This window comes from Gymnoscopelus braueri, assembly GCF_963280865.1.
Source record: "Gymnoscopelus braueri genome assembly, chromosome: 18".
Classification (NCBI taxonomy): domain Eukaryota; kingdom Metazoa; phylum Chordata; class Actinopteri; order Myctophiformes; family Myctophidae; genus Gymnoscopelus; species Gymnoscopelus braueri.
In genome coordinates, this window is record NC_137618.1 from 36,011,791 (window position 1) to 36,039,719 (window position 27,929).

General features: G+C 41.4%; 1 protein-coding gene across 1 annotated transcript in view; it reads left to right on the top strand.

The window, feature by feature from the left end:
• The window catches only part of scn1laa (sodium channel, voltage-gated, type I-like, alpha), a 38,864-nt gene that overhangs the window by 8,726 nt on the left and 2,209 nt on the right, over positions 1–27,929 (top strand). The window contains exons 2-26 of the mRNA XM_080457063.1: positions 486–806; positions 2,812–2,929; positions 3,574–3,664; positions 3,756–3,884; positions 4,543–4,634; positions 5,517–5,783; positions 6,462–6,525; positions 7,223–7,364; positions 8,844–9,050; positions 10,015–10,281; positions 11,872–12,004; positions 12,109–12,347; positions 12,446–12,619; positions 12,707–13,063; positions 13,594–14,076; positions 17,531–17,675; positions 17,967–18,121; positions 18,319–18,492; positions 18,739–18,861; positions 21,536–21,811; positions 21,982–22,038; positions 24,763–24,897; positions 25,241–25,345; positions 25,639–25,909; positions 27,531–27,929. The exon at positions 27,531–27,929 is cut by the window's right edge and continues 2,209 nt beyond it. Of these exons, the coding sequence (XP_080313189.1) occupies positions 543–806; positions 2,812–2,929; positions 3,574–3,664; positions 3,756–3,884; positions 4,543–4,634; positions 5,517–5,783; positions 6,462–6,525; positions 7,223–7,364; positions 8,844–9,050; positions 10,015–10,281; positions 11,872–12,004; positions 12,109–12,347; positions 12,446–12,619; positions 12,707–13,063; positions 13,594–14,076; positions 17,531–17,675; positions 17,967–18,121; positions 18,319–18,492; positions 18,739–18,861; positions 21,536–21,811; positions 21,982–22,038; positions 24,763–24,897; positions 25,241–25,345; positions 25,639–25,909; positions 27,531–27,929 (4,867 nt within the window). The 5' untranslated portion in view covers positions 486–542. The remainder of the gene's footprint in view (positions 1–485; positions 807–2,811; positions 2,930–3,573; positions 3,665–3,755; positions 3,885–4,542; positions 4,635–5,516; positions 5,784–6,461; positions 6,526–7,222; positions 7,365–8,843; positions 9,051–10,014; positions 10,282–11,871; positions 12,005–12,108; positions 12,348–12,445; positions 12,620–12,706; positions 13,064–13,593; positions 14,077–17,530; positions 17,676–17,966; positions 18,122–18,318; positions 18,493–18,738; positions 18,862–21,535; positions 21,812–21,981; positions 22,039–24,762; positions 24,898–25,240; positions 25,346–25,638; positions 25,910–27,530) is intronic.

Sequence of the window (27,929 nt, forward strand, 5' to 3'; positions counted from 1 at the left end):
ACGCACGCACGCACGCACGCACGCACGCACGCACGCACACACACACACACACCTTTGTGTCTGTCTAGTCTGGGCAACTGGCGGCCCGGGGGCCACATGCGGCCCCCACCTTCACTTAATGCGGCCCGCAGGTTAATATCGGAATACTGATATATTTCAGCTGTTACAATTCCAAACATGCAAACATGACCCGCTTTAATTACTTCAGTCTATATTAGTAGCTTAATGACTAGTATTACAATTCTATTGTCTTGTTTATGTCCAATGTATTTGTATTAGAAGTTCATAACGTTAACATAAGTATAACTAAATGCATTTGACATTCAATAAAAAAAATTATGTATATGCAATGTGGCCCTCTGGAGTGAGTGTGGAAATATAGTGGCCCTCTCCATCATCAAAGTTGCCCACCCCTGATGTAGAGGGTGCTTCCAGCTTCTCAGTCAGCCTCTAACCAGGGCTCCTTGTGTTACTGGTCCCCTCAGCCCTTTTTTTCTCATGTCAGAGGCTAGCTGTTCACTCTGAGGGTGCAGGATGACAAGATGGCCCAGCTGCTTGCACCGCCAGGACCAGCGAGCTTCCACCCCTTTTCCCGCGAGTCCCTCAAGGCCATCGAGAAGCGGATCGCAGAGGAGAACGACAGGAAGCCCAAGGGAGAGAAGAGAAAACACAGCGACGAGAATGGGCCGAAGCCCAGCAGTGACTTGGAGGCGGGGAAATCGCTGCCCTTCATGTACGGGGACATTCCTGAAGGAATGGTGTCAACGCCCTTGGAGGACCTGGACCCCTTCTACAGTAATCAGAAAGTAGGTGTGCTTGTTATGAAAGGAGGCAACCAGATACAAATCTCAAAGATTATATTATGATCTAGTCTCGGTTTCACGCCATTAAATCTGTATTATAGGATAGCAAAGGCTGTCCTTTGGCTGCCCCTTGTGTATAGTACCACTGGTAACACTTTCTATGAAGCCCATGTATTATAAACACTAGTCCATACCCGTGGGGGGATATGCGCACATGATCTGGCAACCCGGGAGGCAGTTCGTCCCATAGCTCGTGGGGCCATCCCACAGCTGGGCAGCCGTAACCATGGCGACATTCTTTTACACAAAAACGCTAATAAACAGCTGAGATTTGGTGAAATCTAAAAACGGGCTTTGCTGTTACGTGCACATGGTAATGGTCAATGGCTGTGTGCAAATTCAGATCAATTGCTCCAGCCACTGAGGAGAACCGGGCAGAACACATTTTGGCCTCACCACCTCACCACCACTACAGAGCTTTGTAGAATTATAGTAGGATACTTATAGTGAATTATAATCTGCATATAACAATGTATAGTTTTTCTAAATATATAATATAATACTCACAATGCTTTATAACAATATAAGTGTTTTATATTGACATACTGTAATACGGTCAAGTATCAATGCATTATAATCAGATTATAAGGTCAAGTATCATATTAATTCATAATTGCTCATCACTCACAGACAGGTCTTTTGACCAGGATCAGTGCATTATAATTATTCTCGTAGTTGTAATACATTATAATAATTTTATAATGCATTATAATAAATTATGTAATGCATTATATTGTGATTATAAGTCACGATTTTGTTATTGGGTGCTTCAGATAAAGTGACAAAAACAAAGTTAAAGGAGTAGTTCACCCAAAACATTTTCTATATTTTCTATCATTACACACCCCATGAAGCATTGAATTCATGGAGATTTTTTTGTTTTTGTCGCATTCCTAAGCCAATAATTTGATTACCGGCAGAAAGATAATAATGTATACGGTAGGAGACTGAAAGGAGACTCTTTGAGTCTCCTACCGGAAATACACCCGGTCATCAAATTATTGGCCCAGGAATGTGTCAAAAACAAAACAATCTCCATGAATTCAAGGCTTCAAGTTCACCCAAAAGTAATTTTTTGGGTGAACTATTCCTTTAACATTAAATCTATGCAAGAATATTACAGGTGACATTTCTGCCTACACTTCCAGGATTGCCATTACTTTACTTGAAGCAATGACCACTTATAATCACACTATACCACATTACAACAGTGATTATAATGCATTATACAATTGTTATCATGTATTAGAACTATGATAATTATAATATACTATGATCCTTGCACAAAATCTAATCATGTGGATCTCAGGATCCACATGGGAACAGCGTGGCTCCAATGTTGATCGCAGACTTCGTGTGGCTAGCCTGTGATGTCAGTTATTTATGTCTATGGCATATGACATATGACTTTATATGGGTTTCATAGAAAGTGTTTAATTTACTGTTTTCGTCTTTGCCATAGCTGTGTGGAGTATGTGTTGCATTGTTTAATTCTCCTCAAAAGGGTGGGAGGTTCCCACCCCCCCGAGTGTGAACTAACAGCAAAATAGCCACCATATCAATATGGTCCATGAAGATTGTGTTTCCTGGCCCTGCAGTAATTCAGGTGCTGTCTTGGTGAGAGCTAAAGCCTTTGTACCTCGCTGACAGAGAGACAAGCCCAGTGACAGTCATTTACAAGTGCTTTGTCATGAAACCACAAGCTATGACTCATGATTTACGTATATGCTGAAAGGTGACTGTGTGACGCATCTTCTGGCCTAACATCTGGATTGGATATTGCCCTTTCAAAAGAGGAATGTTGCTATTATTTTCCATTGAGGACAACAATTGGAGCTTTCTACAGTTCACCCTCACTATTTTGTATAGTAATGATGAATCTCTCTCTCTCTCTCTCTCTCTTAATATCTCTCTCTCTGTCTCTCTCTCTCTTTTCTCTTTCCTCTAGACTTTTATAGTATTGAACAGAGGAAAGGTCATCTTTCGCTTCAACGCCACTTCCGGCTTCTATCTTCTAAGCCCCTCTAACCCTCTTAGAAGAATAGCAATTAAGATTTTGGTACACTCATATCCTTTCATTAAAGCATAAATCAGATAAGCATTGTTATTTAGAGTGGTTCTCAAAGTGTCACTATCATTATTTCACAAGCTAGAAGTTAGCCCAATGAGAGAATGTATAATAATGAATATAATCAGAACATAGTTTTCTCTCTCTCCACTATTATCTCCCCACTTACAGTATTGTACAAATCTATGCTCAATCTAATCTAACAATAAATAAAAAATCTTAGGGTACGGACACACCAGAGTTTGATTCTGCCTATGCCAATGCTTTTCAATGGGAACGGAGCGGAAAGCCGCACATTGCGCACAACGGCAACAAAATGCTCCGTTCCCATTGAAAAGCATTGGCAGAATCCGCCGCATAGGCAGAATCAAACTCCGTTTTGACCGTACCCTTATGGTAATAAATACATATACAAATACAATACATATACAGTATCATTTTGGGGGTCCTGATTTAGAAGACAGGCCAAATCTGTGCATCTGGTATCCAATATCTGCATGTTGACACATATGTTAAGGATGGTGAGTAGTTTATTTACAAAGCCACCTCAACACATGTGATCAATGGATGTGTTTTATGATTGAGTGTTGGTGTGTCATCAGTCATGTGTTTGACAATGCTGATCCTTGACAACAGCTTTCACAGCGTTCAGCATATTAATCATGTGCACCATCCTTACCAACTGTGCGATTATGACCTACAATGAACAGCCAGTCTGGGCAAAGAATGTAGAGTAAGTTGTCCTTGAAATAAAGCATACATACACATAATTAGCAAAGCCAGTGAATTCCGGCATGCAAATTAACACATTTTATTTCTGACAGGTACACGTTTACTGCCATCTATACTCTAGAAGCACTTGTCAAAATGTTGTCTCGAGGATTCTGTGTGGGAAAGTTCACTTTTCTGAGAGACCCATGGAACTGGCTGGATTTCTGTGTCATTGTAATGGCGTAAGTATCTAATGTGGTTTGTGTCAATTAACCGCTATTTTATATGTTGTTGTGCGATGGTGTAGTGGGTCAAAAATTGCTGATCCACAAAGTAAGTCCACAAAGTACCGCAATGCTTGTAGATCGTATATTTTCACTATTTTTGAAAAAAGAACTATAATAATAATAGTAGTTGAAGGGAGCTGAAGAGTTATCCCCATTATGGTTTTATTTGTGATTGTATATTCTTTCACCTTAGTTGAGGCGACCTCTTTATGAATACAGCTGTAGCAATTTAGATACATCAACATAGTAACAAGGTCATTAACACAAATCCTTATTATTATAATGTTGTTTCCTTGGTGAATGTGTTTCCTATTATGTGTTTCGTATGAATACAAATCCTGTTTCCCTACAGGTTTGTAACTGAGTTTGTAAACCTAGGCAGTGTTTCAGCTCTTCGCACTTTCAGAGTGCTGAGAGCTTTGAAAACTATTTCAGTTATCCCAGGTAAGCTAACCCTAGCATTTGACAGCTAATCTGCGTGTGGGATGATCCCTCCTGCAGCCACCCCCCACCCCACTCTTCTTGCCCCACCCTCTGCACTTGCTATATTGTTTTGTCATGGCGTCTGTATGTGTGATCCCAACCCCCCACCCCCCCTGCCCCCTTATTACAGATATGTCACAGAGTTTGTGGACCTGGGCAATGTCTCAGCCCTCAGAACATTCAGGGTTCTCCGAGCACTTAAAACTATCTCAGTCGTCCCAGGTGAGAGCCAGGTTAAATGGGCTGGGCTAACAGTCTGTCCATCATCATCACATTCCATTCGTCTCTACTCTTAGTCTTAACAGGCTCTCATTGATGTCATCGCTTGCTCGTCGTGTCACAATGTGAAACAGTAAAATCCAGAATGTTAATTTAACTATGAATGTGCAAAGAAAATTGACAGGCCATTTGTATACGAAATTAACACTCCAGAGTTTGCTGTGTAGCCATTAAAAGCAGGAATATAAAACAGCAAGAATCTTTGCGGTTCCATGCTTTTAGACGTACTACTTATTTTTTCTTGTGTGCGTGTGTGTGCGCGCGTGTGCACGTACGCGTGCACATGCGCTCGTGCATGTGTGTGTGTGTGTGTGTGTGTGTGTGTGTGTGTGTGTGTGTGTGTGTGTGTGTTTCCCCCCTTAGAATACCCATTCAGTGTATGGTAGTCTTGGTAGATTTAGATGTTATTTTGACTGTGTAATCTATGGCATGTTTGTTGAATGGCCGGCTTTCACTTTTCCTTGCTTTTATTCCTTCCTTGGATGGATGTTTCCGTGTGGCCCCTGCTTCTGTTTTGTTCTGGTAGAGTTCATGCCAAAGCTAAACTGTTGCACGTATACCTTGCATGCGCATACATACTAATTATAAACCATACCAAAACTCAAATTGAGTTGATTTGATGCATGTATTCATGTATTAGTGAAATCTTAACAAATTTGTTTTCTTGCCATCTTGAATTTAATGATTGGACAACATTATGTGTTATTTATGAAGCACTACAAATGTGTGTCTTGTAGTAAGGATAGTGATAACAAAGTAGTCATAGTCTTCATGCTGGAGTTTGTACTTTGCATACTTTGTGTTTGATGGTACTATCTTTGGCAGGCCTGAAGACCATTGTTGGTGCCCTGATCCAGTCAGTGAAGAAGCTAGCTGATGTGATGATCCTCACCGTCTTCTGCCTAAGTGTCTTTGCCCTCATAGGGTTGCAATTGTTTATGGGCCATTTAAGACATAAGTGTGTGAAGAACTTTACTGAGGCTATGAATCTCCGCTTCAATGGCTCACCGTTTACGGAATGGGCGTACACAAATGGGACCTTGGACAAACCAATGCTAGACGATTTATGGACAGAGCACATCAGTAATAACAGTAAGCAAATTATTTTCCTTCAGTTAAAAAGACTCAACATCCAAGGATGTGTGGGTAGCACTCACCAACACTGCTACTATATACAGTACATGCTCTGATGAAGGCCAACTAGGCCAAAACATTAGCATTTCTTTGTCTGACCCAAATAAATTGGTGAAATTGAGGCCTTGTCCATGTCCCCTTTTTTATATTGGATCCCTTGGATTTTGAGCCTTCTTTAAGTACATTTTGTTGGGTTTAGCATCACAGAAGAATTTCATTGTGGGAAGGCGCATATATATAACTCCTTTGCAACATAATTTTCCTTCAGCTATCCATGTGGTTTGGAAATTACCTAGTTTACGGCTCGACACTCATGTTACGCTACGCTGAGCTGAACTGACTGAATAACCTGCCATGATGACATATGACAGACCTGGTTTTAAACCATTAAAGTCTACCATACCAGCCCTGACAAAAAGGATAGCCATTTTGTATTTAAAAACAAAATGTGGACGCCAGAGAACTAAAGCATGTGTTATCTGTTGTGTAGGATGGACAGTGAGCCAAACTTGATTCCACAGTATCTTTCAGTACATTCGTCTTTTTTAGGTACCTCCGCCATCTAACAGTTGAAGTTGTATTGTGTGGACCCACCATGGCCATTTAGTCAAACACTGACTCTACCTCTGTCCTCAGGGAATTTCTACAGCCTACCGGAGAAACGGGACCCGTTGCTTTGTGGAAACGGCACCGCAGCTGGGTATGATTTACTTCAAATCTCAGAATATCCCCATATCAGATTAGACGATAATAACAGATTAAAAAATAACTGTTATCTGTTTATCTGTGTGCTACTTTCAGATTTTTTATTTTATTTGACTTAACCCATTAAGACCTGGAACGCATCTGTGTCACTTTAGATTTATTTGGCTATTCAAAAATAGCAGATATACAAGCTCATAGCTTTTTTTTGCTATTTTTGAAAAATCATGAAAATATTTTTTTTCATTATTTTTTTAGGATTTTATTAGGATTTAGATTTTTTTTAGAAGCGGCCTCAGGTCTTAATGGGTTAAAGGATAGCGGCTGTGTTTTTCTTCCCCCCCCCTTTTTTTTGTCACATTGGTCCCATCTACATAATCCATCATTGTCAATCATGGAAAAAACAAGACTTGATCACAGTTATATTATTGCACTGCATTAAAGTAGGCATAGTACGTCCTTGTTGTCTGAATAATATCACTTAGCATAAATTAGCTGAGTGATAAATTTGATTTCCATTGACATTATTCACACAGCAGCCATTTTTCCCTTATGTAGAGTATAACATAAGAGCTAAATGGCCGAGTGAATATGGACAATAGTGTGAAGTGACAGGGGGAGCAGATACATCGATGGAACCAAAATGTGACAAAACAACTGACGGCACCCTTTAACAGGCTTTGTAACCATTGCAGGCAATGCCCGGAGGGTTTCTTCTGTGTCAAAGCGGGAAAGAACCCAGACTACGGTTACACCAGCTTTGATTCCTTTGGGTGGGCCTTCCTCTCTCTCTTCAGGCTAATGACCCAGGATTACTGGGAAAATCTTTACCAGCAGGTATGCAAGGGAAGCAGAGGGGAGTTAATCAAATAGAATGAAAAGCATTCTGTGTGACAGATGCAACTACATATTAAGAATGTAATCTCAGTGAAATGATCTAGTCTACCGGTATATATTTAATGCACAGTTGATATCAGGTCATGCCAGTTGAATAAATCATTCAGGTTGACTGGAACCAAGGGTCAGAGATATGTACTCGTCAAGTATCACCAGCCCCTGGCATCAGATGATATAAGAAAAGGTTTGTTATTTGGATAGATCTGGAGGGAAGATTGTTTCGCAATTAGCTAGTTCGTTGTTAGGCCAACTGGCTGGCCAGTGGTGTAACTTCATCACTCATTGACTCTGTCAGAGACATTCACATTCATAGGGCTGGCACCGCTGTTGTGGTCCAGCAATAAAATGATCAACAGGCATAGTTTGTTGTTAGGGACTGGGGGCGGGGGGGGGGGGGGGTCGTTCTTAAATTACAATATAATCATGAAAGAAAATATTGTCCTGTTCAAACTAATTTGTTAACAATGTGCAGGTGTGTTTTTGCTCAAAGAGTCAAAGATGAGTCCTGTTGTGCCTTGGGCAAACACAAGATGAATGGCCCTTTAAGAGACTGAGAATGACTCACTTGAATAGGCTCGGCTTCGAATTGTACTCTCAGCAAGTAAAACAAACAATAATCCAACAAAGGTCTCGTGAGAGGTTTTCTATTGCACAGGGGACAATTAGGTATTCATCGTCAAGCTGTCCTTGAGGTGAATTTCTCTCTGTGCAGGAAAAAAACATGCAAAACACTGCACTGCTGAAAGCACTACGCTGCACCTGTCAAAAGGCTAGAAAAGTTGTGCGGATATTTTGTGAACTTTTCATGGTCACGATGCAGGATAAAGTAGCCTACTGTTGCCAGCCAAACAGTTTTCTTACTGATTGACAGTAATTATTTCCATAACCTGCTCAACACATTCACTGCCAAAGACAGATATATCCGTCTTTTAAAATACACCCGTTTACCGCCAAAAACGGATATATCTGTAAAAAAAAACAAGATAACGTGATCCGAAGATTTACTGCTCCATTCACTTATTACTTTAAAATCCTGTATCTCTGCTCCTGTGTACTTTTTTTTTTTACAATGTATTTTTGGCGAAACATGCTATTTTCAACTGGCTGCAATTATGGAACGGATTACCGCGATCGATTTTTTTTCTTTTTTTTTCTCGATTCTACGAGACTCGTGTGTGACGGAAAATATTTTGTGACTACTTGAAAAGGTAAAAAAAATCGTTAAAACGCTGCCACTGGCTTTACCCCGTTTTAAAAAACCTCTGGCAGTGAATGTGTTAATTGCCAAATGAACTAAATGTCTAACCTTATAGCCTAGTCCTACGACAAAGTATAAATAAAGTGTTAAGACATTTGCCGAATGAAAAAAATGAAAAAAGGTCAACAAATAACAAATGAGCAACTGTGTCTTCCCTGCAGACACTGCGAGCAGCTGGAAAGCCCTACATGATCTTCTTTGTGCTGGTAATATTCCTGGGTTCCTTCTATCTGGTCAATCTGATCTTGGCAGTGGTGGCCATGGCCTACGAAGAGCAGAATCAAGCCACCATTGAGGAAGGTCAGCAGAAAGACCTGGAGTTCCAGGCCATGATGGAGCAACTGAAGAAGCAGCAAGAAGACGCTCAGGTACTAGCATTAGGCCACACAGGCCCCCGTAATTCTGACAGTTACAGACTGGTAAGGGTCCCATTTACCCCTGGGGGTCCTTAGACCCCTCTTTGACAACCACTGCGCTACACTACCTTCAAGAGGATTCCCAGTAGTGGCAGGTTCAAAAGATAATTGACCACTTAAGCTCCATAAAAAAAATGTACACATTCAAAATGTGATTTTTTTCCCCCCCAACAAAAACAGCTGATCTACAAGCTCATGTTGTGAGCTTGTAGTGCATCATGCACTGGTTTGACGCTTCGGCATGTGCTGGCCGCTCCCCTGTCAGCGCGCATGTGTGATAGCCTATTAGCTTCGCAGAAATGTTGCAACAGCAAATTTCACTGCTAAATTAAAGCATATGTTTACTCTTTTTAATGCTTCATATTATCCACAGTCTGCACCTCTTTGGGTGTGCACCATTTACAGATGTCTTAATTGTTCATCCAGGGTGCCCCCCCTTTACTCCTGCGCCTATACTAATTTGTACAACATCGCTCAACAGAATTTACTAATCTTACACTGAAAAAGTGTTTTTGTCAAGTGACGCTTGTCGAAAGGGAAGGCACAGTATGAATAGTCTTAAGCTCTTTGCAGAAACTCATGCTGCTATAAATCGACTTCAAACTTGGCACATGCATCGCAGAGGACCTGCGGGAGTGCGGTGCCCGGCTTTGAGTTGGTTGGATTGACCGTTGTCCAGAACCGCCGATCCGACTGATATACCCATATGGCCCGACCAACTTCTAGTATGTTTAAGCGTGTGTGTGTGTGTGTGTGTGTGTGTGCGTGTGTGTGTGTGTGTGTGTGTGTGTGTGTGTGTGTGTGTGTGTGTGTGTGTGTGTGTGTGTGTGTGTGTGTGTGTGTGTGTGTGTGTGTGTGTGTGTGTGTGTGTGTGTGTGTGTGTGTGTGTGTGTGTGTGTTCCTCTTTCTCTGCCAGGCAGTGGCAGCTGCAGCTGCTGAAAATGGGGAGGTCATTGATGGAGGCGGTGTGACAGGAAGTTCCTCCGATGGCTCCAAGCTCAGCTCCAAGAGCGCCAAGGAGAGACGCAACAGACGCAAGAAAAGGAAGGGAGAGGAGGGAAAACTGGGCGATGAAAAGTTTCCTAAATCCGAATCGTCTGACAGTATAAAGAAGACCCGCTTTCGATTCTCCATGGATGCTAACCTGCTCTCATATGACATGAAATGCTCCTCTGCACATCAGGTTTAGTACGATCTGTTTGATAAAAGATCTGTTTTTGTTCTTTGTTACTAGTATTGTTCAGTGTGTTATGTTATGTCCACACATTTCAGTCAACTATCCATCCAACTCTGTGTAACGTGCTCTCTGCATGAAGCCCGAGTCATACTTTGTCGACACGTTGTGAGCTTGTAGAGCTTGTAGCTTGTATTCTCTGCCATTCTCGGTGCGACAGCATCGTGCAGGAGAGCAAAAATTAGGCCTAACTGTAGTCTGTTCAGCAGCATACATTGTTTGGCCCTATCTTTTGCTATACTATGTGGTTAACACAACACTATCATCATGTTGTATCGTGCCACTAACATGATGAGATGACTTATGCTGCCAAAGGAACAATGTTTGTCATCATCATCATCATCATCATCATCATCACCAAGATGCCTTTTTTCATTTTGCCCAGATTTTTCTTCTCTTTTCATTGCTTTGTATCATCACCATCATCACCATCACCACCTTCATCTCTTCATTATGCTTCATCTTAATTATTATCATCATCATCATCATTACCACCATTATCAATATCCTTTTTAGTAGAATCATCAACAATCGTCGCCGCCATGTACTGCACCACTGCATTTTCCTTGAGTTATTTCTTTACCATCTTCATGGAATACAAACGTTTGCAATATCGCATACAAACATCATCATCATCATCATCTACAAAGGGCTCCATCTGTCCTCATCGCCATTGCAGCTTTTTTTACTTTTTTATTTGCTTCGCTCACAACGTGGCTTTCACGTATCAGTGAAAGCCAGTGAAAAGAATGTCTCTCTCTCTCAGTCCTTCTTGAGCATCCACGGACCGCTGTTCTCGCCCAGACGGAGCAGTCACGCCAACCTTTTCAGTTTCCGCGGCGGCCGCGCACTCGACATGGGCTCCGAGAACAACTTTGCCGACGACGAGAACAGCACCGTCGGGGACGGCAACAGTCGGAGGGGCTCCCTGCTGCTGCCGCGGAGACGCGACCGCCGTAGCAGCAGCAGCGTGAGCCAAAAGAGCTTCTTGTCACACGTCCTGCATCCGCCCAACGGGATGATGCACAGCTCCGTGGACTGCAATGGGGTGGTGTCCCTGGCGGGCGGGGCGTCACTCCCCACGTCCCCTGCGGGACTTCTCCTGCCTGAGGTGACCGTAGACACAGCATCTAGTGATGACGACGTAAGGAATTGGCATTTGGGCCTTTGTCCTCAATGTGCTTACAGTGTGATTTCTTTTTTTTATCCCCTCCGCTACCTTCACTATTTTGATATATTTTATATGTTTTGCAAATGTACCCATTTTGTTGAGTGACATAATTTCTTTTACATTTTACCGTTGAACGGATCTGGTTTTCTTTTGAAATTGAACGTACAGCACCCTCTATGCCTTCATCTCTGTGCTGTTGTTTTATGTTTTGTCTCTGTTTTTGGGTGATGCGGCTTTGCTCTCTGCTACTGACACAAATAACTGAAGCATTGCTTTATTTTTATTCATTCGTCCATGAAGGTGAATGTAATTGTAAAACTTGTAACGTCTTGGTCGTAACACATGCCATGTATCTATCTAATCCCTAGGATGACACCGCCGATGCAGAGGACGGAGAAGGCAAATGCAGAACCTGCTCAGAAACTATGGACTTCATGGACAGCCCACAGGCCAGACAGAGAGCTTATAGTGTAGCTAGTGTTATAACGGATACTATCGAGGGTGGGTAACAGGCATTGCCATCCTGACACCGGCAACATGATGACTTTCATCATATTAAAAAACACAACTGATAATACATGAACACTCTCTCCTTTGTGCACCAGAACTTGCAGAATCAAGGCAGAAGTGTCCTCCTTGGTTTGAAAAGTTTGCCCACACATTTCTAATATGGGAATGTTGTCCGAGATGGACGAGGATAAAGAAGAAGGTTCGAGTGGTTGTGATGGACCCGTTTGTTGACCTCGCCATCACCATATGTATTGTCCTAAACACGATGTTCATGGCCATGGAGCATCAACCAATGGAGACCAATTTCTCCAAAATGCTCTCTGTGGGGAATTATGTGAGTGCAGCGACTTTGTCTGTTGTTCTTTAAAAATGTGCGTTGCAAACACACGTGAATTTGCCCATTAAAAGCTAGTATTTGTCTTTTTTATTTAGGTGTTTACCGCCATCTTCACTGCTGAAATGGTCTTCAAGCTCATTGCTTTGGATCCATACTACTATTTCCAACAGGGATGGAATGTTTTCGATGGTATAATCGTCACCTTGAGCTTGCTGGAGCTCTGCATGTCCAACGTGTCTGGAATGTCCGTCTTGAGGTCATTCCGATTGGTAAGAGCAACCTGCATGCCGATGCCAATATGTTCTCAGGTAGATTAGTTTTGAGCTCAAAACTGATCTTTTTTTCCTCCCACACAGCTGAGAGTATTCAAGCTGGCTAAATCATGGCCAACCCTCAACATGCTGATCAAAATCATTGGGAACTCAGTTGGGGCTTTGGGGAACCTGACTCTAGTGCTGGCCATCATCGTGTTCATCTTCGCCGTGGTGGGCATGCAGTTGTTTGGCAAGAACTACCGAGACTGTGTGTGCAAGATCTCCGCAGACTGCGAGCTGCCCCGCTGGCACATGAACGACTTCTTCCACTCGTTCCTCATCGTGTTCCGGGTGCTGTGTGGCGAGTGGATCGAGACCATGTGGGACTGTATGCAGGTGTCCGGGCAGACCATGTGCCTCATCGTCTTCATGATGGTCATGGTCATCGGCAACCTGGTGGTACGTTGTTTCTAAGCTTTGCTTTTGTATTCATGGTTGTATGTTTGCAACTTTTTTTCTTACTTATTTAGCTTTTTTACCTCCTTGTTTTTGATACATACTGTAGCAACATTTTTAACTTTGAGGACCCTACTGTATTTTGCCTGACCACACATAATTTTGAGACCAATACGGTGGCCATGGGCGCCCAGACTAAATAACAAATGTATTTGGTATTTAGTCAAATGAGAAAATGACAATTGCATCGGTTGTAATCTAGCAATGACACTGTGCTGAAATTTGCACCGTTTTGGCCCGTAAAAGAATCTAAGAATAAATCCTTAGGGGTTGCAATGGATTCATGATAGTTCTGCTGTTTTCACTATTTTTTTATGTTTTTGAAATGTTTCACCCAAGGCAAAACCTTTTCCAAAATAAGGATTGATTACTAATCGATTATTTTATTAAATTATAGATTTTTATTTATTTTTCATTAGATCGATTAACCCCTAGGTGAGGTCATATGAAGTTACTAAGTCATTATGTGACAGGTGCTGAACTTGTTCCTGGCCTTGCTGCTGAGCTCATTCAGTGCCGACAACCTCGCAGCGACAGGCGACGACGACACTGAAATGAACAACCTGCACATCGCCATCGGACGCATCCACGACGGCGTCGCCTTCGTCAAGTCCCTGCTTCGCCGCGGCTGCCGCAGCGTCTGTTGCAGGAAGAGAAGGCGCAAGAAGGGCGAGGACAAGACCCTGGATGACCTCCAGCGACCTCTAGGACACAACCACACCACCGTAGATGTCATCAAGGACTTTTCCAAAAACGGCAATGGGGACGTTATAGGGGTGGACAAAAACGGAGACAAGTACATAGTCAAAACCATGAGTGACGATTCCATCATGTCCTTCATCCACAATCCCAGTGTGACGATCACCGTCCCCATCGCTGACGTTGAGTCAGACTTTGGGGATCTTAACACGGACGACATCAGCAGCTTCTCCTCTGATATAGACGGAAGCAAAGTGGTGAGCATGCTTTTTAACTTCTTAACCACCCTATATTGTTCCTTGTATAACAAATAGGACGAATAGCCGATCTGGAAGCTCTACAAGCTCACAAAGCATCAATGCTTTTGCATCTGCTATTTTTGTAAATATTCGAAAAATATTGACAAAGCATCAATGCGCTGTGAGCTTGTAGATCTACTATCTTCGGCGTATGTTTGCCAATTTTCATAGAAAGTTTGCCTATTTTGGCCAAATATTTGCCTATTTATGACATGCCCAGAATAGGGACGCAAAGGTTCATTTGGTTAATCTAGAATTCCACGACAAATATGAAAACTAAAAAGGCTCAAATGCCAATGTTATAAAATAAAGTGTTGATGACGTTTTATTTATTTATCATAGTTATGAAGTATCGGTCATGTCCATGCGTGCCGTAATTAAGGGGTAACTACGCAACTAGAAATGACTTGTTCCATTCAAATCCCAGCGTACGAAGCCTATCAGAGCCAGATAAAGGGGAGTCAGTGGAGGATATACTGAGCGTGTGTGTCTGTGTGCGTACGTGGGTGAGTAAGTGCGTCGGTGCGTGCGTACTTTCGTGCGTATGTGTGTGTTAAGTGTGTGTGTGTGTTGTATTCAGAGTGATTTCAGTACCGGGCTGTGGTTCTCTAGGCGGATGCGTCTGTTGTTTTAGATAAGTCGGATGTTAAATCGCAGTGGTCATGTTGAAGCACTTAGCCCCCACTGTCCATGGCAACAAGAGGATGAGCATGTGACATGCCGTCTCCCCTGGAGACTCCATAATACCAAGACCCTTTAACGAGGAGAGGCCACAGACACAGGAAAATCCCAGTGTTCAGATTACATTATTTGCCATTTAAGTCTGAGTGCTTGAGAGCTGCATCCTCCTCTTAAGGGGGCTGTTTGCTTTGTTTCTGAGATAGACCCATTTCGGCTCTCGCTAAAGCGTGCTAAGCGGACAGTAAAGCCTGATTTATAATTTGTCGTATGGTGGTGTTGCCAGCTGAAAATAGCCGATCTACAAGCTCACAACGCGTGGCATCGCTGTGCATTGTGAGCTATGTAGAACGGCTATGTTTGATACGCGACACTGTCGCACGATGGAGTATGAATAAAGCATGTCACTCGTGGCTCTGTCTGTCAGGTAGTTGCTGCTTTTCAGAACGGGTTATTTGCTCATTGTAATGGTAAAATACGGAGCTGATTTTCATTGAGTAGCGAATGTACTCTCTCTTTAAATACTTCTGATTATAACCAAAGCGTGATCTGGCAACTTATTGTATGAATTGTAATGCGTTTAACTCCTTTTGTTACTGCTGCTGCTTCACAGATGCTTTCCAGATTTTCAGTGAGAGGAAACTTGTAAGAACACTTTAATGTACATAACACTAACTACTGACCACAGCCACACGGAAACCATTTTGCTCTTACAGTACGTCATACTCTGGGGTGGGTGGGGGTGGTTAACAGGTTTCCCACCCCTACCTTGGCCTGGATGACGAAAGAGCAAAATGGCAGCTGTGTAAATATGGTCAATGGTGATTGCCTGTCCAATTTACAACATTCAACCTATTCATTGGATTGCTCAGCTTTCTTTGTGTGACTGTACTTATCTCCTCCTCCTCTTTGACCTATTTGGTTTTGCAGCTGTTGTGATGCTGTGAGCTAGTTTTATTGATTTTCATTTCATTTATATTCATTTTCTTTTACAAAACCCCAGTTCAAAGTGAACGAGCAGCACCGCTAACTTATTGACCAGGATTTATAATTGCTTTCTTCTATTTATTTCGTTTGTTTTGCTGAGGAGGAAGGAGATTGTGGGCAGTCATTGATCACAAGGAACAATGAGTTTTGCTTTGTGACCATCATAATTCAAATTCATGTACCAACTCGTGGCATTTTCATTTGACAAATATCACTCATTTCCAAATAAAGTTAGCCCCAGTATCTTAAGCATTAGGATTCTTAAAATGTGTTTAATGTGCTGAATTCGGGCTATAGTATATGGGGTTTTACTAAAATAATACTAACTAAATAAGAAGAGCAGTAACTTAAATAACGTGCAATTTCACTCAACTATCAAATCGATGTGTATTGTAAAGAACAGTATGGATAGAAGGAAGCTTAAAGTGTAGCTGAAGTCTTCAGGAGGGCACATTGAGTGTTGTGCTGTTGTGTTAGTGCTCACACTATATCATAGTAGCATGCTTACATCATTCCCTGTTCTACATTAGCCGGTCCCTGGGCAGCTCAGTATTGCTGCATTCTCCAGGAAGGCATTCAGGCTGCTTTCATCCCAGAGCTATTAGCTGACACACCCTAAGCAAAGTACACAACAAGGAGGTTGAGGGAGAGACCATGTATTACAGCTGCTGTATAATATCGATAGTGTTTACGTTACACTGCATTGTAGAGTATACCAAACCTTTCTTCAATCAAGATTCAAATATGATCTGTATATAATATTTTTATCACTTACGGTCAATGTACTGTTGTCCTAGCCTGATATTCCCGTTTACAGTAGGCTAGTAGTATGCTGATGATCCTATAGTTGAATATACATAATAATTGTGTGACTTGCAGTAAATTGCTTGAAAAAACCACAACGGTTTATTTAAAGCCCTATAGGAAGTACTGTAACTTGGTTGACTCACCTTTTATTCAATTCAAAGTCTTAAGTTATCTTGCCTGGGAGTGTTGAATTTCCACTCTTGACTTAAGAGGAAGTGATCAGGCAACTAGACTAGACCACAGTTCTGTGATGCAGACTCCTTAATGCTCTCCATGACCAAGTGCAGAGCACTGTTTTTCAGATGTTAAAGCTAAAGGTGGATAGCCTTACTTAAAAATCTAATCAAAATGAAACTCATCCACTGTTCAGAAACTGGACGTGTGTTTTCATGTCATTGGTTTATTTGAACTCTGTGAATCCTTTTTGTAATGTATGATTGCAGAAGGTGCTAATTCTTTAGTTAAAAAAAAATAAGGTACCAGACATGAAAATACTGGAGCATATCCCATCACGCTTGATTGAACCATTTAGTGACTTCATATCCATGACACATCTACCGCCACAGTGATTAAATTGAAACCAGTTTTCACTCAAAGTTGAATGCTAAATGTCCATCAGCATGAATGACCATTGTTGCACGAAATGAGATGACTCTTGTTGAAAAGATATGGATTCTGCTTACAGTAGATATAAGCAAGTAGTCTCACATTACTTAGTGACCCATGGTAACACATGCCCAGACTCATTTACATGAGTTCAGTACGGTTATCAGCTGGTATTTGAGGTGCCATATTAAATGCACCAGTGCGGGTCAACTTTTTAATTGTCAGAGCTAAATAAACACTTAGTCCTAACTTATACTAACTCGGCACTGACTGTGCTGGCTTCCCACACGATGGTAATAGTTGGACTAACACTAGTTTTGTGTGGCTCCAACAGATGATGATGGACGGTGAGGAAGACGATGAAGATCTGATCAGCTCCTCTGAGGGCAGCACAGTGGACATCAAGATGCCAGGGGAAGGAGACGAATCCCCGGACCTTGAACCGGAAGAAGAGGAACCTGACGCCTGTTTCACAGATGGTGAATAACACAAATTGACCATATTTGTATGTATTGTATTTGTATCCTGTCCAGTTTATACTTGTCTCTAATTGGTTCCCTCCTTTTTTCCCTCTATCTCTTCACCGAAAATTGCCAATTTACTAGCTCACACCCCGCTGCAATGCGACACGTTGTGAGCTTGTAGATCTGCTGTTTTCACCAGATCTTTGCTTATTGTGACACGCCCAGAATAGGGACACCGGGGTTCATATAGTTAACATGGCCTGGCCAGAACCCCATCTCACCCTGTACTCCTTTGTCTCTCCTCAGCCTGTGTGTTTAAGTACCAGTGTTGCCAGGTAAATGTTGAGGTGGGAAGGTGGAAGATGTGGTGGACACTGAGAAAGACCTGCTACAAGATAGTGGAGCACGCATGGTTTGAGAGCTTCATCATCTTCATGATTCTCCTGAGCAGTGGGGCGCTGGTAAGTCTGAGTGATTCATGGTGTTTCATGGTATTTCTGTTTACTCTCATCTCAAGCTGTGCAGCAGCTACTTAGAGTAAGCACAGTGTAGAGCAGTGTGCTTTAAATATTTTAATAATAATAATAATAGAGTGAGTTGTATTATTCAGTGTCCTGGCATCGGTGAGACTCCATACTTTGCTCATATTCCCATTCAGGCATTTGAAGACGTGTACATAGAGAGGAGAAAGACTATTAAAACCGTGTTGGAGTTTGCAGACAAAGTCTTCACTTACATCTTCATTCTGGAGATGCTGCTGAAGTGGGTGGCTTATGGATTTGCTAAATACTTCACCAACGCCTGGTGCTGGTTGGACTTCCTCATTGTAGACGTAAGTACGCCCCCCCCCCCCTCCCCCTGAGAAGCACCAACACATGGGAGCATAGAAATGTTCACCGGCATGCCTATTTTTGAAGCAGTTCCATTGACTTATCGTGTGTGTGTGTGTGTGTGTGTGTGTGTGTGTGTGTGTGTGTGTGTGTGTGTGTGTGTGTGTGTGTGTGTGTGTGTGTGTGTGTGTGTGTGTGTGTGTGTGTGTGTGTGTGTGTGTGTGTGTGTGTGTGTGTGTGTTCTCCAGGTGTCAGTGGTCAGCTTGATAGCCAACGCCATTGGATATTCAGACCTCGGCGCTATCAAGTCACTCAGGACCCTGAGAGCACTGAGGCCCCTGAGAGCCCTGTCACGGTTTGAGGGCATGAGAGTAAGTAAGAGCCCCCCACCCCATACACCCGCCCACCCCACCCGCCCGTCCTGTCACAGCTCACATCGTCACAGTGTTTTATGTTAACGTCTGCCATCCGAGCACTAGTGTTCTGTAGACAGACAAAGAGCAGCAACACAAATAAGCTTTGCTGCGGTGCCATCCTATAAAACAGTATATAATTCAAAGCATGGAATTGAGACGTTCCTATCCTTTCCTTTTCCCTCTGCTCCAGCTGTTTTCATGGTTGACTTAACAATTTGTCTTTAAAAGCGATCTTGAACTTTGGTAGAGTCTTGGGTTATAAACCTGAGTGGGCATAATAATATATCACGTCAAAATATTGTCCATTAAGTTTGCCATTCCATTTACTGACATTGTACTGTATGGTGAAACACGTCTTAAAATTACATTTTATCACATAAATGGCCACAAATCAGCTGATTCTGCCAATATACCTACTAGGCCTGACCTCGATTATTCGAATAGTCGACTAATCAGTCGAGGGGAGTCTGAGAAAAAAAGGGTTTATTTTGTTTAATTTTTTTAATTTTTTTTTCATTATTCGACTGAGAGATTGGCCTAATTTGTTATATTAATTAACTAATAGTTTGCCAAAAATAGGATATATATCATGATTTATTGGGAGAAACCAAGCAAGTATATGTTAAATCAGACATTAAGCACCCCTACAGCCCAAATGGAATGTTCCTTTATTGCATAACATATTTTTTGCATGATTCGACTGAGAGATGGGCAGTCGAATCAGACTGATTCGGCTGCCCATCTCTCAGTCGAATCATGCCAAATGGTGTTGCATTAGTCGACTATTAGTCGACTATAGGCAACATTTGGCCAATCAGATTCGACTATAGAAATCCTTAGTCGGGGACAGGCCTAATACCTACATATATATATATATATACCTATATTTTTTTTTTCTCCAGCTGCTGGCTAATTTTGTTGTGCTGGAGAACATCTGTCATGGGTAATATCAATGTCTCTTTAAGAGAAGCCGGTTCACCCTGGACAGTGTGTTCCGACCAACAAGACCAGACTCCTATCTCTTTGGCTGGGGAGCCATCTAAATCTAACGTTCTGACATGCTTATTATCGTCTACTTTTTACTTTTCAGAACATTGATGAATTGTACAGTATACATACAATATAATGTGTTCAAGACTTCAAATTTGCCTGGGTAGCTAGCTAGTGGCTACACAACCCAAGGGTCTAACAAAAGTTCAACAAACGCTTCAGATGTAATAGCTGTTACACGGCAGATTAGCAAAACTCACAAGTTGATTGCTTGGTCCCCAAAATTACATTGTAACAGAACAACAGTGATGCTGCATGTTATTCGTTTAAAAACTCTATAACTTTTATATCCAACCTATAAAAACATGCATTACTATGGCACAGACTTGCTAGTGTGTCACACAAGCCTGGTCTGAACAAGGGTTGATAACTTATGCAGTTGTTGGGGGGAGGGTTGTCGGCTGCTGAAATCAATGGAGCTGCTATTGATTGGCTGCGAGAATGTTGTGGTTGTCTAGATTCGCAGCCCCTGCTATGATGATGGTCTCTCCTCACGTGGTATAGCCACTGAATTCCCCCATCCGCATGAATGGCTTTCATTTACATCTCTGCGCCTCTGAAGCTGCTCTGTTGGGATGTTGGTTGCTGGGTGCCTTTAACGTTGAACTTTATTCTTTCTCTATATGTGTTTGTTTTGTTTTTCATTTACAGTAAACAAAATGTCGGGCTTCCTCCTGCCTCTGCAAGGTTTTTCTGTTTTGTTGTGTTCTACCATGCAATCGTAACCAACCAAAAAAAACGCGAAAACATATAAGATACAGTACGGCTACACATACAATATATACAGGCATTTATACACATATATGATGCATATACTTGGATTAGTTTCCACCCTCCTTTCCTCGTTCTTTCCCCAAGCTTTTACCTTGCTGGTGTCAATGACGTGAATGAGCTGTGCTGCTAGTGACCCTTGTGACGAGCTCATGCTGATGATGTGTATGCTGTGTTGTTAGTTTTGCTTGTGACGAGCTCATGCTGATATACTGGTTGCTGCTGTTAAATGTTAAATGTTTTACTCTTGTGTTTTCCTATTCTCACCATTACCAAAATATATGGCAATTTGTACATCAGCACAAATCTGAGTTAGAGTTAAATCTCTAATAGGCTCTATGCACAGCAGCCACATTGTGAAGACATTCACAGGTGTTACCAATGATACTAATGAAGGCTTTGTTCCATTCTGGTCAAACAGAGTCAGGGTGCTGATATTGTGCATGCTGACTCACTGGGAACACTCTGCTACACCAGTGGGTCTAAAATTTGGGTCCAGGGACCCTCATGGTTCCTTAAGGGGTTTCCAAATGGCCCCTTGCGGGTGTGTAACTCTGAGAGTGTACAAATGTAACCGGTTACATTTGTACACTCTCAGAGTTATGGGGGTCGTGGAAATTGAGAAATCTGGGAACCACTGCTACACGAAATGGAATAGAGCCTTCATTGGTAACACCTGTTAAGGAAGTGAAGATATGGCTGCTGTGAATAGAGCCTATTTAGCTTTCTCTCCGATTTTAATTGCCACTCAGGATTTGTGCTGCGTAGCTCTGCATTGTGTAAACACGGTTCCTGCGTTACTGTGCAGGTGGTTGTCAATGCCCTGCTGGGAGCCATCCCTTCCATCTTCAACGTACTGCTGGTGTGTCTCATCTTCTGGCTGATCTTCAGCATCATGGGGGTCAACCTGTTTGCGGGGAAGTACTACCACTGTGTCAACACGACCACCGGAGCGCGTTTCCCCACTTCGGAGGTAAACAATAAGTCGGACTGCCTCAGACTGGGAAACGAAACGGCTCGGTGGAAGAACGTCAAGATCAACTTTGACAATGTTGGCGCGGGTTACCTTGCACTGCTGGAAGTGGTGAGCATATCATATATTAAAATGCCGTAAGATTTATAGTAAATGTCATACCATTCTGTAAATGGATGGGCAATTTTAGTGTCTGCATACATATCATTTTTTAAATAATGAAAAGATGTGGAGGAAATTACATAACATTTTTGCAAATGACATTCTTTTCATCTATACAGGCGACATTCAAGGGCTGGATGGATATTATGTATGCTGCTGTGGACTCTAAAAATGTGGTACGTATATTTACATATTTAGCAAGCCTGTTTAACTGCAAGCTAGCATGCCAATGGTCTTACTTATTTACTGTGCAATGTTTGGCCCCTATCATCTTACACATACATTTAGGTAAAGCAGCCTTTGGAGCCATGTGGACCATAGGTCAGGAGCCTATCTCCTGTTCCTGTAGCATGAGGTAGTTTGATGTACAAGTAGGGCTGTCACGATTACAAATTTAAGTTGACGATTAATTATCACTCAAATAATAATAATAACAATGCGATTAACGATTTAATTGTGTTTCTGTTGTTGAAAATTATTGGAACATTATGAATAAAAATGACATTTCTGTTTGGCTTTTAGCTTTCGGAAACAAAAGGTGCACAGGACAGACATGACAAATAACACATATTTAATTACTTTATACTTAAAAATAAACATTAATAGTGGAAATAGCCGATCTATAAGCTCAAAACACGTCACATCGCGACACCTTTTGAGCTTATAGATCTGCTATTTCCACTATTTTTGAAATCTTTTAAAAATATATGTCATTTTTTAACATGGAATTGATCATATGATCACGATTATGCAAAAATAATTATTGAAATTTGTATTTATTTATTTATTGAAATGCATTGAAATGTTCTGGCACAGGATGCAATCCTCTACGCCAGACTCAACACAATATCAATATTTCTTTTCAAATTGCGACATTCACAACTCACAATGTACAACCCTTCAACCCACCAACCCACCCCACCCCACAAATTACTCCACAACCCACATACAATCCCCAATATACATACGGTACACGCATAATTTCATTTTTTACATTAAAATGTTAAAATCTGTTGGTTAACCAGTCTATGAAGTTACAAAATTGCGATTATATAAAATTATTGCGATTAGACGATTATGTAATACCGGTAATTATGACAGGCCTATGTACAAGTACAAGATGTACTGGACATGACACTATAGTATGTCGCAGGGTTCTTACCCCCAAACCCTTGATGCTAAGCAAGGAGCCATTGGGTACCATTTTTACAGTCTTTGGTATGTCTTGGCCGGGGATTGAACCTAGAATGTGTTTTCAGCCTTGTTGAAAACAGCCTTATTGATACCATATTATTATGGGATCCCCTAGTAACCATCTAGCAACCTCCTAGAAACCTATCAATCCTGAAAAGATTACCAGCAGTATTAATTGATAACCTCTAGTAACTATTTTAACTTCTGCTCTGAGTAATCCCCTAACAGCCACCTAGATACCACCAACTAATGCCCTAGCAACCTCCTGTATAGCAACCACCTTGTAATGACCAGTGCTGATTACTATGGGCTGTCCTCTGGTTGTTATTGGCTGGTTTCCTTGAATGTAGTACTGTATATCAACTCCACTATTGCAAGTATCAATTCAACATTTTTAAAAGCCTTTGTACTCTGTACTTAGAAAATAACTTTTAACATCTAGCAAACTTCTCTCTACATTTGTTCCTTTCATGTCAGCCATGTTTTAATCCGTAAGATTCATGTCCTACCCTTGATATGAACCTGGATCCCAGTGCGAGCGTCAAACATTTCTACTGTTGATAGATAAGAGAGCCTGTTTGTAAAAGCACGATATTTCCCTTTGACTTTCATGCAATACTTCTTGTCAACCAGTAGTTGTCCTATTCCCACAATAGAAAAGCAGGGAGACCACATCTAACCACTGCAGTTATTAGTTATATTGTGTTAATGTACTCTACCATACATATTGATTAAATATTTTGTCCACATAATCTTACAGTATGTACGTAAGAGTTAAAGGGATATTTCACTTTCAAAAAAACTTTTGGTGATTTTATCATCTACTCAAGCCTTTGTGAGCCCCCCAGACAGTTTTTAAGTTGCTCGATTCAGTATTTAGATATGTGATATAAATTTTATCAGACACGCCCCCTTCCTATACAAACCCATTGTAACTTCAAACTCCATTTTAACCATGTTAGATTCATCAAAAACACCCGTCCTTGGTTCTGGTGACTCACCCTGCTCTCCTAATGCGTGAGGGGGCCGTGTTTTTACTAGAGATTTTTTCATTTATTTTATATAATTTTTTAATTGTATTTTATTTTCTTCATTTCCCCCAAAAAATATTAAAAATAAATGAAAAAAGTAATTGAAAAACACGGCCCCCTCGCGTATTAGGGGGGCGGTATGAGTCACCAGAATCAAGGACGGGTGTTTTTGATGAATCTAACATGTTAAAATGGAGTTTGAAGTTACAATGGGTTTGTATAGGAAGGGGGCGTGTCTGATAAAATGAATATCTAATATCTAAATATTGAATCAAGCAACTTAAAAACTGTCTGTGGTGTTCACAAAAGCCTGAGTAGACGATAAAATCACCAAACGTTTTTTTGAAAGTGAAATATCCCTTTAAGTTCAGTTTTTATTTATTTATAGCAAATATCACCCCAAGGGGTCTCTGTACATTTCACAACAAATTTTACAACACAAAAACAGAAAAGAATACACACTGTGTAAGATGTGTCTGCACGCACGTATGATCAAACAATCTGTAAATATACAAACACAATATTCAAACCACAAGCTAAGAAGAGGTGGACACAACATTAAAATCCATAAAGCTAGGAGGAACCGTAATGCAGTGTACATAAGACGACTGTCTTAATAGAATAATAGATGTTATAAAGTTATAACTTTGGATTGTCTCTGTTGTGTCTTGTCAGGATGACCAACCTGATTATGAGATTAATCTCATGATGTACACATACTTTGTGGTATTCATCATCTTTGGAGCCTTCTTCACACTCAACCTTTTTATCGGCGTCATCATAGACAACTTCAATCAGCAGAAGAAAAAGATAAGTGTCCCATCAGATTATTTTTTAGCTTACTGTAGATAATGCACCTTTCTATTATATGCACTTCTAGACATTTGTAATAATTTATGTAGAAGAATCCAGAGGAAACCCTCTATAAACGAATACTTAGTTGACCAAGGTTCGGATCTCTACTTTCTGTACTGAACTCTTGTTTTCTCCTAAATCTCTGCCGAAAATAGCCGATCTACAAGCTCACAATGCGTTGTAGATCGGCTACTTTCGGCGAAGGTTCCTTCCTGAATAGGGATGCTACGGTTCAAGTGGTTAAATCAACTCAACAAAGTTTGCTGTGATTTAACATTGCCTTGTATTTTCTCTTTACTTTGGAGGTCAAGACCTCTTCATGACTGAAGAACAGAAGAAGTATTATAATGCCATGAAAAAGCTGGGCTCCAAGAAACCGTCAAAGCCTATTCCTAGACCAGCAGTACGTCAAAACATCCATATTGTAGCATTCTCAGTGTTAATTTAACTAAGAAAGTTTTTCACTCTCTGTGTTATGAACCATGGAGTGTTTTCATTGTGTAGCTCTGTGCTCACCCTCTCAATTGATTTTGTATTTAGCTCTATGCTAAAGTAAGAGGGTATTTGGATCAAATTGCACTCTTGGAATTAAATGAACACTGAGAATTTCAGTGTACAAACACGACACTTTTTGATTTATTCATAAACATGTTCCCTTGTAGTTAATTTTTTGTTTTATCCTGATTTCCGTTTCAGAACAAGTATCAAGGATATGTTTTCGATTTCACCACAACGCAAGCCTTTGACATTGTAATTATGGTTGCCATATGCCTTAACATGGTCACCATGATGGTGGAAACGGATGAGCAGACTGACGAAAAGATCAAGGTTCTGCACCGGATCAATGTAATCTTCATCGTCCTCTTCACCGCAGAGTGTGTACTGAAGATGATCTCTCTGCGCCAGTACTATTTCACCATGGGTTGGAATATATTTGATTTCATCGTAGTTATTCTGTCAATTATTGGTAAGACGGACTTCTGAATGATCATTTTGATCTGTGGTCATTGATTTTATTTTCCTACTTTTTAATAGTCTCAATAGTATGCAAGCGTATATACATTGTATCATTGCCGGGGTTAGCGCGTCGCCCTATCCCTAAAGCCTAGACATCTTGTGCTATAACCACGCCCCCCTTCTGTGGCCAACGCGGAAGTGCCTCTGCTTACAACAACTGCGGGCAATTTTTTTTGCTGCGAAGTTCACTTGGGCCGACTCAGCGCCGTTCGAGTTATGTACCGATAGGAACAGAATAGTAAATCATGTTTTGGTGAGAGCGTTTGCCCCAACTGCCACTCAAAGTGACAACTGGCCAATCACAGCGCGTCCTTGCACAAACGTATTGGCCAATACCAGCGCGTCCTTGCACAAGTGGTATAGGTTTTGGGACGACGCCTCTCTCCCTCTTCCGTCGGGAATCTCCATATGGGCGTGTGACTTCATTCACAACAGATACTGTTGCTTAACGATGTCAAGCACTGACGGCAGGGATCTCCATGGGCATAATCGGGCCACACACACACGCACACACACACACACACACACACACACACACACACACACACACACACACACACACACACACACACACACACACACACACACACACACACACACACACACACACACACACACACACACACACACACACTAACCATATATGGGCATGTGATGTGCAGATTCTTTGGGTATGTCTATTGTTGTCAATGTATTGCAAATTTATTGCAAATGTCCAGTCTATTACCTGTATGTCCAGTCCATATATGGCCGTGTGTGTGTGTGTGTGCGCACCAAATTGCATTTTATTATCAATTATCAATTTTACGTTTTCTCCATTGTACATTTCTTTAAAAAAATTGAGATTATAGTGGAATATCTGGCCATGAATTTTGTTCAATGTCAACCATCCTGTTTCTACATTTTTGTTATCCATCCTACCAGGGTTCTGAACTGCACTGCCCAATGATAATGCTTTATATTAAGTAGGATAAGGCCTACTTAACACATTGACTGCCAAGATATTAAACATAGTTTTCTATCCCCGTGCCGGCGTATAATTACCTCAATCCGATGATATTTGAAACGCCGTGGAACCGACATTGTGTAAAAAAAACACACGGAAAAAGTTTCCTGTGAGTAGACGGAAGGATCTGTGTATCCATGGGAACAACAAGTTTCCAACCGTGATCCGCCATTTTGGAGCTTTGGTCCGCTGAAAACGGGTGGTTTTCAATGGAAAAAAAAGAAACTGAGTTACAGCCGTTTTTCTGAAAATCCCATCATTGGGGCGGATGGAAGTGACGTTTTTTGGAATGACGTCACATCCACATTGTTCTTCTCTGAGAGACGATCGATCATTCCAAAGCTGTGTTAGGTCGCCCCTTGTGGAATTTTCCCCCAAAAATGTAAAAACGAGTTAACTCGATCTAGGCAATCAAGCGATGGATTCTAAAAACGAGTTGACTCGATCTAGGCAATCAATGTGTTAATATAAGTTTAAGAGTGTTTATTCTGACCCAGGCTTCTTGTTTTGTGATATCAGCTTGTTACTTGTTACATTGTTAATCTATTTCTATTTCTGTTTTCAGGTATGTTTCTCTCAGAACTTATTGAGAAATATTTCGTGTCGCCAACTTTGTTCAGAGTAATCCGATTGGCTCGGATTGGCCGCATACTTCGCCTCATTAAAGGTGCCAAAGGAATCCGCACGCTCTTGTTTGCCTTGATGATGTCACTTCCTGCCTTGTTCAACATTGGACTCCTGCTCTTCTTAGTGATGTTTATCTTTGCCATCTTCGGAATGTCGAACTTCGCTTACGTCAAGAGAGAGGCGGGCATTGATGACCTTTTCAATTTTGAGACGTTTTACAACAGCATGATCTGTTTATTCCAGATCACCACCTCAGCAGGGTGGGACGGCTTACTGTCTCCCATTCTCAACAGCAACACGTTTGACTGTGACAGAGAGAAGGAGAATCCAGGTACCT